The 14963-nt window shown below is 37.0% G+C and overlaps 1 protein-coding gene across 5 annotated transcripts in view; it reads left to right on the top strand.

Moving 5' to 3' along the window:
• The window catches only part of ST7 (suppression of tumorigenicity 7), a 252222-nt gene that overhangs the window by 203355 nt on the left and 33904 nt on the right, over nt 1–14963 (top strand). For all 5 annotated transcript variants that reach the window (XM_004418772.2, XM_004418773.3, XM_014785458.2 and 2 more), the window contains 2 exons: nt 11431–11503; nt 12968–13070. In XM_004418772.2, coding sequence (XP_004418829.1) covers nt 11431–11503; nt 12968–13070 — 176 coding nt within the window. The remainder of the gene's footprint in view (nt 1–11430; nt 11504–12967; nt 13071–14963) is intronic.

Genomic DNA, 14963 nt, shown 5'->3' on the forward strand with positions numbered 1-14963 from the left:
TTCATTGCCCAAGGCCTTATAACTAGCACGAGTTACTCAACTGTCCTCACAGTTCCTTTGAAATGGTCACTGGATACCCTGTCTTTTGGTTAGGTTGTTTTCTATTTATATTTGAGGACTAGGCAAGAATAAGAGGGATTCGAGATGCCAGGAGGATCACTGAGTAAAATCTGTATTCAGGCTTTCAGCATCAGCTATTCAGACCTCCAAAACAGTGTTTTTCAGTCAAGTATATAGATGTGAGTTTTGATGCCACAGGCACAAGCAGCTTCTGAAACAAATCTACTACAAAATTAGGCTGCATTTGAGAAAGAAGATTTGAAATGCAGTCAGTCCCTAGTGGCAGACTCTGAGCCTGATTCAGCCCCCTTCCCTGGGCAGGGTCTTATGGAATAGATCAAGGATACCAGGCAAATGTTGAAGAGAGTCCTTATGTAAAACATGGGCAAATGAATCACATTGCTGCTTCAAAGAAGAAAATAATTATCAGCACTGATGTCGTGGGTTATGGCTTCAGATCCGTAAGCACAGGTCACTGAGAAATAATGGCCCTATATAGCTTTGCACTGGGTGCCCTGCTGACTTGGAAATCAAGAGGTAGATCTGTCAAGAGGACTAGGCTTTTGAGGTTACAAGATGATTGACTGTCGTACTATATGCAATGAGCAGGAGTTTTGATAATAGATGTTATTTCAGTAAATACAGTATACATGAGAAACTTCTACTGTCTCTGATGATGGAAGATGTTTTATGAATGTATACATTTGTAATTCACATAGTTGGCAAATGAACAAACCCTCAAGATTTATATTTGCTTTAGTAATCTTTATTGCCCAGTTATCATAATTTACCAAGGTGACATCCCTCCCTAGCCGCCATTACCACCATGTAAACTGCCGTGTTTGGCTCCAGGGCACCAGCCACAGAAGGGCCCTCTGACATAGACTTTCTGGGGTAATCCAATCCAAAAGTTGCAGATAACATCTGGTGTTTGGCCTTGTAGCATAAGATGAATTTTCCTGGGTGTAGGTGAATCCCCCTGCCCCAAATTACTACGGTCATGTAGTATTTCCCGATTGAATTGTGGAACTCGCAGGTGGCACATCTTTTTGAGGTTCTGGTATATCAATCCTTTTTATTTCTTCAATGAAGTTTTCCCCTTTGGTTGAAAGGGGACCTTGGATTGGCTTTTTAAAATTGGGACAAAAAGACCGCACATTGTCTAGAACGGAAAAATCCAAGGACAAGTCTACATTTCTATTATTTTCTTTGCATCATATGAACAGGAGTAATTTTACTGAAAACAGCCACATGGAGGACAGCCTCACATAATGGAACAGTAATAATGCATCACAGTCCACAAACAGGTTAGGAAAGAGAAACGGGCTGCATTTTTGTTTGTTTGTTTTTCATTTTTGTTTGGTTGGTTGATCAGTTTGTGGCTCCAAAAGCATCTGTCAAGGCCACATGTGTTGGATTAATACAAACTTCAAGTATATCAACTTATTGCCTGACCGAGAAAAAGGATACTTGATACTCCGTCATCTTAAATGATTACAGAGAGTATTAGGTTAATTTTTTCAAATTAATTCAGCAAGGATCTGTCAAACCCTTATGTTGAAGAAACTAACTTTTAGGTGCTTCCAGATTCGGAGATGAATATGATCTGTTCTGTGTTGCCAAGAAGCTTTCAGTCTAGTGGAGAAAGATGTTAAAAAAAAACAAAAATCAACCTACGGTAAGTCCAGCCGGGATGAATCAGTGCTCAGTGAATCTGTTTGAAACATGCTGGGGGAGTGCAGAGAAAGAAACCCTTTGAGAGCAAGCCCTGTGTCTTCTTCTCCACACTCATGTACTAGGGTAGACATTCAGAACATCTGTGGTGAATGGATGACTTGTTAGTTGGAGATGTACCATGACAGTACCCTCACTTGTGAGGTGCTTTGGCACTTATCTGCTGGCTGCTACCCTTGAAACAGGCTTTAGATTTATAGATATGAAATTGACCCTCAATTGACCTATCTCATGCATAGGAAGAGTAATGATTCTTTTTTAATTACGTCTTGATTGTTATTATTGTAGATGAACAAGAGGAAATTAGGTCAAAAAGATTATCACTGAAAAAAATTGTTCTATCTAAAATTTTGCCTGATGGTTTTCTGAGACACCTCAAATTGACAGTTTTGCTCATAATTACATAAATTTCTCCCAAGATTATTACACTGAATTTCAAGCTTGTTATTATGAGCCATTTATGACTTTTGAAAACTTAAAAGTCATTCTCCCTAAGATGACCTTTTCTTTCAGCAGCTTCATTCTCATAAAGGGTCCTTGGGAGCCAAAAGAGGTGTGGTTTGCCTTGCTTGTTTCTGGCCAAAACGTCTTCTACTTTTCTTCAACCTTGTTTCAGCTTTTACTCTTGCTTTCTTCCTGCCCCACTTTTTCATTCCTCTGCTGTTTCAAATAGACATCTAGATTTAGAGCACCAGTACAATTTCATGCATTTTGCTGGAATGCCATAAGCAAAGATAAATGCAGTACACATGTTGAGAAATAACAAGTTTCTGACTCTCTCTTAAAACACCCATCAACACTGATCACTTTTGGCTCCCGGAAGCTAAATTAGATGTAAATGTTTGCATATCGAAGGAAGCTAATATCAAGTGATTTCAGATGTTAGTACATCAACTTAGGATTTCATTCAGCAAACACTGACCACCAACTATGTTTCAGAATTGTTTTGTGTTGTGGGTACAAAGTGATGAAGAAACACAGCTTTTCTCCTAAAGTACATCGTGTAAGTAGGAGAAGGAAATAAGAGAACAGACAATTGCTGTAAAGTGTAAAGACTGTGATAGAGTTTAACCCAAGATGGAAGAGACACCTCATCCAGGGGGAGTGAGGGAATCCTACCTGGTGGAGGTGGGGTCTGAGCTGAGCCAGACAGTGAAGGTGCTGGAGGCAAAGAGAGCAAATTGAAAGATTCAGGGGCAGGATTGACATGGCTTGTGAGGAGAACTCCGAGTATCCCCCAGAGCAGAGGGATGGAGGAGGGCTTGCAGCAAAGGGTCGAGATGCATTGGGTGAGTGAGGTAGGGACCAGACCTGGAAGAGTTTTGGATCTAGCTTGGATTTTATTCTAAAGGCCATGGAGAGACCTGGAGGCAATTTCAGCAGAGGAAGGGCTTCCATCTGACCACAAAGTGAAGAGTAGCGCGATGGATTCATACTCTGCCCTTGTCTGATTTGAGGTGGGGGAGAAAGCACTAAGACCTGAAGGAGTGGAGTGCCACTCAAGAGGACCGGTGGCGCGACTTCAGACACTGTGAGGAAGCAAACTCTCTCCTTTATTTGCTAGGTTTTCCAACCACTAACTACAAAAGAGTTATGAGAGTTTGTTTTTTCTTTAAACAACAAAAGGGAATCCCAGTGTAGAAACTTTTTTATTTTCCAGGTGATTAAAACTTCCTATTTTAAACTATGCCACTTAATTTCATTTGCTCTCTGATGATCTCTTAACTACAAGAAATTGAGGCTTATGTAGACTCAGCATAAGTCTTTGATAATCTTTCAGGGGAGTGTAATCAAGACACAATTAAGAGCCTGGCAGGACTCATGTAATCCATCAACACCAATCTACTTCTGCTGAGTCATAACAATGACCCAAGGAGAAAAAAAGTGAAATGTGGGGAACAGGTAGAATATCCACCTAGTCTTTAAAGGTTCTGACTTGGGAGACAGTGGAGTAGATGATGTGAATGCCTGAGTTTGTAGATCCACAACAAGTCTCATTTGCTAAAAGCAAAGCATCTGATAAATTCTTGCCTTGCTGATGCTTCAATTACTACTAAAGTAAACAAAGCCCAAGAGTAATTAATACTCTGGATTTCATTCTTACCAAAAAGGAAGATCTTTAAGAGAAGGAGACCATGTTACAAGAAGGAGACCTTGTAGCTCATGACAGTAAAAGAAGGGAACGTTAGGCGTAGACTATTCCCTGAATCTAAAAACAGACAAACAAATAACAACAAAAAGCCAAAGCCACACCCTTTTTTAATTCTGAAGAGAGATAAATATAAACCCATAAATGGAGATTCAATAAATTTAACTTACTTTGTGCTGACACTATTTGACATAGTAGAGACAGAGATTTTTTTTCTCTTTTTTGTGACGATGATTAGCCCTGAGCTAACATCTGTTGCCAATCCTCCTCTTTTTGCTGAGGAAGATTGGCCCTGGGCTAACATATGTGGCCATCTTCCTCTACTTTTATATGCGGGATGCATGGCTTGATAAGCAGTGTGTGGGTCCGCACCCGGGATCCGAACCTGCAAACCCCAGGCCACTGAAGCCGAGCACGCGAACTTAACCACTTTGCTACCAGTTGGCCCCCAGACATTATTTTTTAAGTGGAAAATGGTTCAAGAAGGATGGGAGATTCTAAAAGGTGAGATTATAGTTATTCCCAATTGAAAAAATATAAAGGAAACACAAATGATTAAATTATATGAAAAGATCAGAATGACAAATAGCTAAATAGATATGTAGAAGTGAAGTAGAAACCTGTAAGCAGGTGTTGGCTAAAGTCTAGAGGAAGCAAAGGTCTCAAGACTTTAATTGTGAAGCTATTTTTCTCAGCAAAACAATGAAGAAAGTATGAGAATGAAAATAAAAGCAAGTAGCACATTGGCAGTATGGGATGGTGACAAGGATGTGTATTACAAGATGCGTTCTGTCCACTAATTAGTTAGGCAGCTCTTAAGTATATCATTTAGCTTCTCTGGGCCCGGATTTCTTCCTCTGTAAAATAAAAGATTTTTGAGGGATGACCTTCACAATCATGTGCTGTTGTCCAGTTCTTTGATCTATCTTGTAGTACTACTATTTAGAAAAGAAAGTAATATGTTAATAACTCGATAAAAAATACAACTATTCAATCCTATTTTCTATTTCCCCTCAATACTTTTGATTCTTTTTTTCTTTAGACTTTCAGCAAATAAGTGAATCCCAGTAAAATTCTAGAAGAGATGATTATGTGGTTTATGAACACTTAGGAAAGAAAGAGGTGATTGAAGATCCAACATGGATTCACGAAGGAAGTTGTGCCTAATAAAAACAGATGAGATAGTGGATGTGAAAATATTTGTAGTCTATACAATAGTATTTAAATGTTTCCTATTAATTAAAATGGCCATTTTTCATTGTATTTCTGAATTAGAAAAATGCCATAGAAGTATTTATATCTTTATTTAAACAAAATATTTGATAATGTTTTTAATGCTATCTTTATAGGTAACATGGAGCAAAGTGGTCATAATACCTATTATACCATTAATAGGTGGTATAATTTAATGATATAAATGGTATAATATAATACCTATTATAACCCTTAATAAATGTTTGCACATATATCATTGCAGACCATTGCAAATTTAGGGTCATCTCTAGAATATCATTTCTGGATTCTCTCTTTGGTATTGCCATCTCTCAGTATTTTTTTAAATCAGACCTTGTAGACAAGAAAGCACAGTTAAAAATCATGTGCCCTGGGGACAGCTCATATTTTTTCTAAGTGATATTAGTATATTTCTTAACCATTCTCTGCTTCACTTTCCCCATCTATAAAACAGGGTTAACAGTAGGTGCTATCTCATAGGGTTGCTCTAAGGATGAAATAGGATAATGTGTGTAAGTGATTAACATCAGTGCCTGGCACTTAATAAGCCCTCAATAAATGTTAGCAGTAATTTTGATGATGACAATGATCATATGGGCAGAAATGTATGCTTATAAAGTGTATGAAGCAAAGCTGTGGGTGGGAGCTTGAGTCAGAACAATGACTGATAGGTTGGAATGATATACTGAAACCATTAAGATTTAATGGTTTAGATTGCATTTTAAGATTTAAAATTTAATAGAGACAAATGTGAAATCCTGCTTATAGGTTCAAAAATTTTTATGGCTTAAGTAAAAGAGAAAAGACTTGTTTTTGGCTGAAATCTATTTGAATAGGATCTGGAGGTTTTGTTGACCATGTGATCATAGGAACAGACGAGGAGTTCCAGCTGCTCAGCACCAGGGCCGTCCTAGCTGGTTTTCAGAGATGTGTAGTGGCCATAGTGCCTCAGATTGCACATTTCTCCTGAGCTCTGTACTGGTCAGGTTTCAGAGATTTAGAGGATTATATATCCACTTCTAATTCTCATATTTTGAAATCACCCATGGCTTTGTAACAAAAATAAGTGAGAAGTTCTGAAGAATGTGTCCATTGAGGAGCTAGAAGTATTTATTCTAGAAAAGATTAGATTTAGAGGAGGTATTTTAACCATCTTAATATTTGAAAGGCTGATGAGAAATAATCAGATTCTGTTTTGCTATGGAAAGCAAAACTAGTAAGTAATTTTTAGATAAGTATACATAGAGAGAATGGAGGGGCCAGAATGATATAAGGCAAGTAAAATGTTATGGAGGTTAGATTGAAGTGAGAGAAGACAGCTTCAGGTGGCACAGGATTGAAGGTTTGTTTTTTTTAAAATCTTATTTTATTGAGATATAAATTACATATAGTAATGTTTACAAATCTTAAGTGTGGAGCTGGATGACTTTTCACTTATGTATACACCCGTGTGATTACCACCCAGGATCATAGAACTTTCCATCATCTCAGAAGGTTGCCTCATATCCCCTTCTGCCAATAACTGCCCTTCAACCCAGAAGTAACAATTTTTCTGACCCCTATCACCATATATTAGTTTTGTAAACTTCATACAACCACTTTAGAGCACTGTTTACCGTTTAAACATACATCTACCTCCTGACTCAGTTATTTATATATATATTTCTGGTTATATATCCAAGAGAAATGAGTTTATTTATTTACTTTTTTTTAGAAAAAGCTTACACAAGAATGACCGCAACAGCTTTATTCACAATAACCCCAAACTGGAAACAATCCAAATAGCATTAGCAAGAGAATAAACATGTTGTGGTATATCCACACAATGAAATACTACTCAGCAATAAAAAAGAATGAAGTATTGATACATGTTACAACATGGATGAATCTCAGAAACATCATGCTGAGTGAAAGAAGCCAGATACAAAAGAGTACATACTCTATGATTCCAATTGTATGAAGTTCAAGATTGTAGATTTTAATAGAAGAGTTTCATGATAATTTGATTTTGCATGCCTAAGATGCTTGGAGAAAGTTGTTCCCCTTTCAGAAGAGGACCTGTATGAAACACAAGATGGCAAAGAAGTAGAAGGAAAATTAAACTAACACCAGCAGTTCATCTTTGCTTAAGTGAGAAACATTTAGCATTCTTTGTTTCTGCAGTGGGTAATGGAATTATGTGATGTCTCATTATTTGCTTTGCTTTTGTTTCCTTCTTGATTCTAATTCTTCAGGGGACTTTCCGGTAATAATGGTAGCTACATGCCACTTACAAAAGACAGAAAGGCACTGCATTGTGAATCTGTCCATAGAAAATCGGACTTAGAATGATTTTGAGATCCTTTTCCTCAAAATAAAATTTCTGCATAAATTACAAGCAATTTATTATTTCCTGCTCAAAACTTCTGATACCACCATTTTCATCACTACAGTTTGCCACTCTGTTTCCCTTATCATTTTATCCATTTTCCTAGTGATGAAAGCATAAAACCATAGTAGGTAGATAAAACTACAGAGATAAAGAGCAGATTAGTGATCACCAGGGGACAGGTATGGGTGGGGAGGGTACAAATAAAGGGGAAGCACGAGAGAGTTCCTTTGAACAGTTGTGTATTTTGATGGTGGTGGTGGTTACCTGAACCTAGCCATGGGATAAAATTGCGTAGAACTTCACACAAAATGAATGCATGTAAAAAATGGTGAAAACTGAACAAGGTCTGTAATTGACTTAATAGTACTGTACCAATGTCAATTTTTTGGTTTTTGATGTTATACTACAGTTACGTAAGATGTCACCATTGGAGGAAGCTGAGGGAATCATTCACAGAACTCTGTGTACTATTTTCACAACTTCCTGTGAGCCTATAATTATTTCAGAATAATAAATTTCAAAAATATAATAGGCAACAACAACCAAGTCTCAGCCTTTTTTTTTTTTTTTAAAGAAATAAAAGAGGGAGTGCTCATGGGGCAAGCAACCCATAATAATTAGCTTTCTCCTAAAGGTAATGCATATGGGTTTTTCTTAAAATTGATCCAAAATATGCAGTTCCTGCCCTTGACTTAGATGTTAGGCAGTTATTAGATTGAAATATAGTTAATGAGTGTGCACTGCAGAAGGAACAACCCTAACTTTTATAAAGGTATGTAAATATATCTGATAGATCTGCGGGCTGACAGCACTTCATGTAAGTTCTACCTCTGTCTATGTCGATGTCTGGCTCCACCAATATATTTGCCCATGAACTTGCTTCAGACAATTTGTAGAAGAGAAGTCTTCCATTTAGCATCATTGTTATCTTTTAAAAATTCACTTATTACATGTACATTACAGGAAGCTTTGGAAATAAAGATAAAAAATAGACAAGCATCACCTATAATTCTACCACCCAGGAATAAACACTATTGATATTTGGTATAAATAATTCCAGTGTTTTTATCTCTATGCATATAAATGCTTTTTAAAAAATATATGAAATCATACTTTTGTAAACTTGTTTTACTTATTGATGTGTGCCCAACAATGCAACATTTCCCTAGGTCGTTCAATACTTTTCCACTGCATGATTTAATGACTGCATAGAATTGCACCCTGTGTATATACAGCACCTTAACCAATCGCCTGTGATTGGACATTTAGGCTGTTTTCAGTTTTCCATCATTAGAAACAATGTCGTGATCAACATCCTTAAGGCTAAATCTTCATGCACAGTCATGATTATTTCCCTTAGGATAAAGTCTCAAAAGTGGAATTGTTGGTAGGCAAAATGTTAAAGCTTTTGATTTATATTGCCAAAGATAAGAATCATTTAAAAAAATATATTGTATACAAAAACCTTATTTGAACAAGATGCTTTACCTGAAGGGAAATTTAGGATCAATTTCTTTAGAGTGATTCATCCCTACTTAGAGACAAATTGCCATTACCAAATAGATGTATTGCTGTGACAGAATTAAAAGAAAAAATTGAAAATATCTAAATAAACAAGTTATGCAAGAATTTTTTGCTATTTTTTTTTAAACAATGAGAGCAAAGTAATTTACTGGAGTAAAAAGATAACAAATAGCATGAACACACCAGTCATGGGGAATGGGGTATTTACATTTCCTCCTTTCCCCATTTGATATTGGTTAAAATATATTTTTGGTTATTTATTTTTTAAGCATTATGACTGTGCACATATACTACCATCTTTACATACAATGAAGGAGTAGAGGTAAAAATTTTTTTAAAGGGGGAAAATGTACTATAGTAGTCATAATGTTGCAGAATTCTGTTGCATCTTTCTAGTTGTGAATGTCCTATCTGTGGGTGTGAGAGGGCCTGGGTCTGGATTAAAGATCACGCTTGATTAGGCATCTCTATTATTCTGCTGGAATACCTCAGTTGTATCTTTTTCTGCATTTCCAACTGGGAAAATGTATCTCTTTGTTTGATTTGGTAACCATCAAAAACAGTGTGATCTTTCTCATTGAGAAGCTGAATCCTCAACAACAGATTTTCTTTAGTTTATGAAGTGAGGCTCCACCTTGTGCTGCCACCTTCAAATATTATGACCATTGTTTTTAGCCTCAACTCCTTTCTAGGACTTTTCATTGGTCCCCTCTTCATAGAAAGGTGCTGGATTGACACTGAAGGAACACAGATCACACTAGGAAGGATGAAAATAAGACTTGGATAATTTTTGAATAAAAGGTCTGAACTTTTAAGTAGAATGTGTATTGTCTGCAGTTTTTTATTATCTTCCAATAACAGTTAATGAGTGGACCCTAGCAAAGAAGATATTTGATTCCTAGATTGAGATTCCACTCTGGGAAGTGGTTAAATGTTTAGATGCTGGAAAAGCAAGAACAAGTCCATGAGTGTCTGACATTCTTTTTTTTTTTTTTTTTTTTTTCTTAGTCATAAGCACACTATTTTATACTATGCATAGGTGATGAAATTTTGTTTGAATATAATTTATGAGATCAGGGTTACAAAGACCTCTTTCCCTTTCGATTCTGTGTTGGTATTTTCTATGATTATTTGTGTTTTATCAATGTCATTGAAGTTTCCCTCAGAGAAATTCCTCATGCTGGAATTGATAGTAAATACTTGTTATTAGATGAGGGAGTGGTTTTCTTTTATGAAATTATTTTCTTCCGTTGCTGTCTATTGGCTAATTACAGGACTTTCCTTTTCATTCTTTCTAATGTAATTCTTTCTAAGTTGAAAACAGCCCTGCGAAGAAACTTGCAGGGCATTCCAGGTGTTGAGTTCCTCTAACCTAGAGTGAATTTTGCAGCACTGGGAAGGGCATATTTTTACCTGGTCTGAATTAAGAAGGTATTTCTATGTCATAGTATAAATTTGGTTGAGTGTTAAAGAAATACTCTTCTGGTAAGAAATAGAATCATAATTTAAAAACAAATTTTCCCCCCCAATGGGATTACCCTCTTTGATATTATCTACTATTCGGTTGTACCCTGTACTTTTATTTCCCTGTAAACTCATTATCTTAATCTGGTACCCATTCCTGCCTTTCCATCTGAATTTTCTATACAAACTGAGAGGAACTGTTTTTCTGGGTAACAAATTGGGCTTCATATGAAAGGGGATTTACCATGGGTTTGAATGAACAAAACTTGTACAGTTTTCTAAAGATTTCATATATATATATATATCCTTATAAATATATAAAAAGATTTCTCTATTATATATGTATAATATGTGTTACATTTTTAACAAAACACTGAATATGAACTTCTTGAAATTTAATTGAAAGGAAATCTAGTTTAAATCTTGACCGCTAAAGAATAATTTACTTAGCTGTGTTTAAAAAAAAAAAAAATCCAGGTAATATTTTTTCTTCACATTAGTATTTCATTTGCCTGGTGAGAAATTTTTATAAGTGACAAAGAGGTCCTATCTGCCTTTCATGATATTAAGGGTATTCATGTAATATTTAAATTTATGTATTTATAGCTATTCTCTGCTTAAACTCAGCATATGAAAATCTGTATTTTAAAATAGAAGATGATTGCTGAAGAGTTAGTCTGGTGGATTTTAAACATGAATTATTTACAAAATATGAATTATCCTTAGTTTCACATAGCACCCTGATATGTAAGGAGGAGCTGTGTACTGTACGCATTAAAATATTCTTAATTTATGCTTTTTTAGACTTACATGATTAAAATTCTAGTGTATTAAAAATCATTGCTCTTTGTTTCTGCAAACTTACAGGAGTTCCTACTTTCTTTTTCTCTGACAGATATAAGCTTACCAAAGTCGGCAACAATATGCTACACAGCTGCCTTGCTCAAAGCAAGAGCTGTTTCTGACAAGTAAGTGAATAATAACTTGTGTGGTTCTAAATGCTTGACCCGACTTAAGGAGATGTGTTGTCTCTGAGGGCTTTCTCTGGAAGTTTCTCTTAGTCTGTGAGACCCCTGCTTATAAGCATGCGTTTTCCAAAACCTGCTATCTTTTCTTTCACTACTAGAAGAAGGGAATGTGTATCCCCAGGTATTGTAAGGGTATATGGGTCCCTAAAGAGGGAGTTATATGAAATTCTGTGCCTCTGAGGTGACTTTTTTTTTTTTTTGCCAGACAGTAGATACCAAAAGGCCTGCTTGGGACTTACACAAAATGCCTTCCTTTTATTCGTTTTTTTTTTTTTGGCGTAGTCCTCTTCCTTCAGCAGTCCACAACTGGGTAGAGTTGTAACAAACATGTAGTATGGCAGAGGGGATGGTCATCTCCCATTCTTTGCCTCATGAATTCCAAACTAACTCCCCACCCAGGATCTGTTTACTCTGAGTCTCCATCTCAGTGGGACATTTGCCCATTTTATTCAGGCAGGTGACTATGGCATAGAGAATTTTCATCAACATCCAAGATAACTGGCAGGTGAAAGATAATAGATGGCTTAACTGTTTCTGAGGTCATAAACGTCTGCACTTCCCTGATACAGTCCCTCTGTAGCATTGAAAAGCAGATAACAGGAAAAGAAAACAGCCTCTGCTATGTCAGACAGGTTTGCTGTTAAGTGTGTGTGCACTTCAAGACCGAAGTAATTTTCTTTCATTCTTTTTTATCCTGTAGATCGCCAGTACCTACTGCAACATCTTTTCTCCCTACACAGCGACTCCAGCTTGGGAGGGCAGGGCCAGGGTTGTCACAGCTTCCCCTGTGGTGTCTGCCTGCCAAGCACAGCTCTGGAGTTAGCCCTGGGTGTGAGGTGAGAAAGAGATTGCATGGTCTGGTTTTTTTCATTCACTTGGGCAGGTGTCTAGCCCGCAGTTTGGGCATGCACACGCCCCCTGCTGGGATGGCCCCAAGCAGGCTCGCCTGCTGCTGAAGCTGCAACGACTTAACCCTCCATCGCAGCACTGACATTGGGTTGGGAGCCTCCTTTAAAATTTTCCCCAGTTCTGTTTTTAACCAAGTGCGCTCTTCTGTAACCTAGTTTTCTCTTTTTCCTACACTGTCTGCCCTTGTCAGTCCTACCCCCTTTCCTGACCTAAGCAGGTACCTTGTAGAAAATTTAGATTAGCTATTTAGACAGAGAGACTTGACAGCTGAATTTGTCCTGCCACGATTAGATGCAAGCACGCTCTCTGCTTCTGCTGGGGTTTTTGTTGGCCTCAATCTGAGGGGTCACTCAGAGGTTCCGTGTAGTGGAGGTTTGGAGAGCTCATGCCATTGGCTCGCTGTGGTTTTATGGGCCCTTGTTGTGTAGATGCCTTTCTAGGTTGATGCCCAAGCAGTGGTCCCAACTGGATGGTGTTTGTCTTTCTGCTTTTCAGATTCTCTCCCGAGGCTGCATCTCGGCGGGGGCTGAGCACAGCAGAGATGAATGCGGTAGAGGCCATTCATAGAGCTGTGGAGTTCAATCCTCACGTGCCAAAAGTGAGTCTGTGGAATCCCCACAGGAACTCGTTACGATAGCAGAGAAACCGTTCAGTGACCACAATGTCATGTCTTGAATACACCCAGTTATAAAAAAATGGATCGCAACCAACGAATGTTGAGGCCCCGTATAGTCTATGGTTATTAGCCTCATTTTTAAGCAAAAGCTACATTCAAGAGGCTTTGGGGCTGGTTTTCAGGCTTCATATAATAACGGTAAATTGATAGACCCAGCTTAGGCAGGCCAGGTCAGGAAGTCTGAAATTCACAAAATATGGAGATCCCAACGGTGTTGATGCATTTCATAGGAATTTCACGCCAGTTATAGTCTTACTTAGCCCCAACTCGGGCAATGAATCTTGTTGTGAATAAAGGTGGTAAAAAATACTGACTACTGTGACATCCTATGTCTCTATAAATAAATGATAGTTAATCAGGATCAGCAAGAAAATAATAGGGAAAACAAAGTGTGAAGTATTTTTCTTTTGACTTGTGAGTGCCATTTTAGTAGGTACATGTAATAGGAAATATTTGTCTTGAGTGTTAACCATGTGATTGTCCAATTTATAAATACCCAATATTTCCCATATATTTTTTCTGAATTTGATTTAAGAGAGTCAAATCATGGTAGAGGATATTTCTATGATCTTTTATCCAGGATATTCATGTGTATTTATGATTTACCTGTATTTGTGTACCTGCTATGTAATAGGCATGTTGCTGAGGACCATTTTCAGGTTCTTCATATTATAAAGCACATTTTGACCCCTAGGAAACTATTCTTGCATTCACATCAGGTACGGCAAGGCATAATTTTCTTGGCACATGTCTGATGAAGACTTTCATTGGTGAAAAATGACAAAAGAAGGCTGTTTTCTTGTTTTGTTGCAGTACTGTAACCAAAGGGTAGGGTGGTGTGTGTGTGTGTGATGATTTATGGAGTTACTACTTTAATTTATTTTGTTGATACCCAGAGTGACAGAGATAAGTGATCTAATGTCATTCTTGAGGTTTTACTGAGGTCATGGTCATTTTTTCACAAAACAGGAAATTGAAGAGTGGTGTACTGTACTGCAGTTGCAGAAGGATGTATTTATCCACTCTAGTTCCAGTGGATAGAGACCAACATAGTATTTGTAGACTTAGGTATTGTATATGGGGTGGTATTAAAATATATCTTTTTATTTAATATTTTTTTCAGCTAAGTTAAAAATGTTCATTCAAATTTGATTAAAATTTAAAACTAATCATGAAAATATTGTCCTGAATTACAGTAAACTTAGGTCATCAATTAATATTTATTGAATGCCATTCTCTAACTACAGGGCTATTCTATGAGCATAAATGTGGCTCTTTTAGAAGTAGTATTGGGCAATAGAGTCCTAGATTCTGAGACAAAAACTTGGGTTTAAGTTCTGATTCTGTCTTTTATTAGCCATGGGACCTTGGGCTTAGCATCTCTGAACTCAAAGTTTTCCCTCATCTTTCAAATAAAGATAAAAATATAAGCCTTACCTATCTTCTGTGATAGAGATCATATGAGATAATATATCCAAAGTTCTTTGAAAATACTTGAGCACCGTATGTTTGTAACTTATTAAAATTATTGAAATTTGACTTGTTGGTGGCCCCTCAAGTCTGGGAACTGGGTCTTAACTTTTCCGGTTATACCAACTAGAGCCTTGTAATTCTGGGCCACAGGATAGACAACTGGTAGAGTACTTGCTGCCTAGATACTTTCATTGAAGATACTTTCATTTAATTCTATGATAATGGTCTTAAATGGTTGGTTTAGCCTCTAGAAGAGTATTAAAAGCCCTAAGAGTTAGTTTAACACTACCGTGGAAGAATTTGACTCAGTCAACTAGCACTCTATCTGCAAAATAAAATTCT

The sequence above is a fragment of the Ceratotherium simum genome, chromosome 1 (assembly GCF_057802395.1).
Source record: "Ceratotherium simum simum isolate JZ-2026a chromosome 1, ASM5780239v1, whole genome shotgun sequence".
Classification (NCBI taxonomy): Eukaryota; Metazoa; Chordata; class Mammalia; order Perissodactyla; family Rhinocerotidae; genus Ceratotherium; species Ceratotherium simum.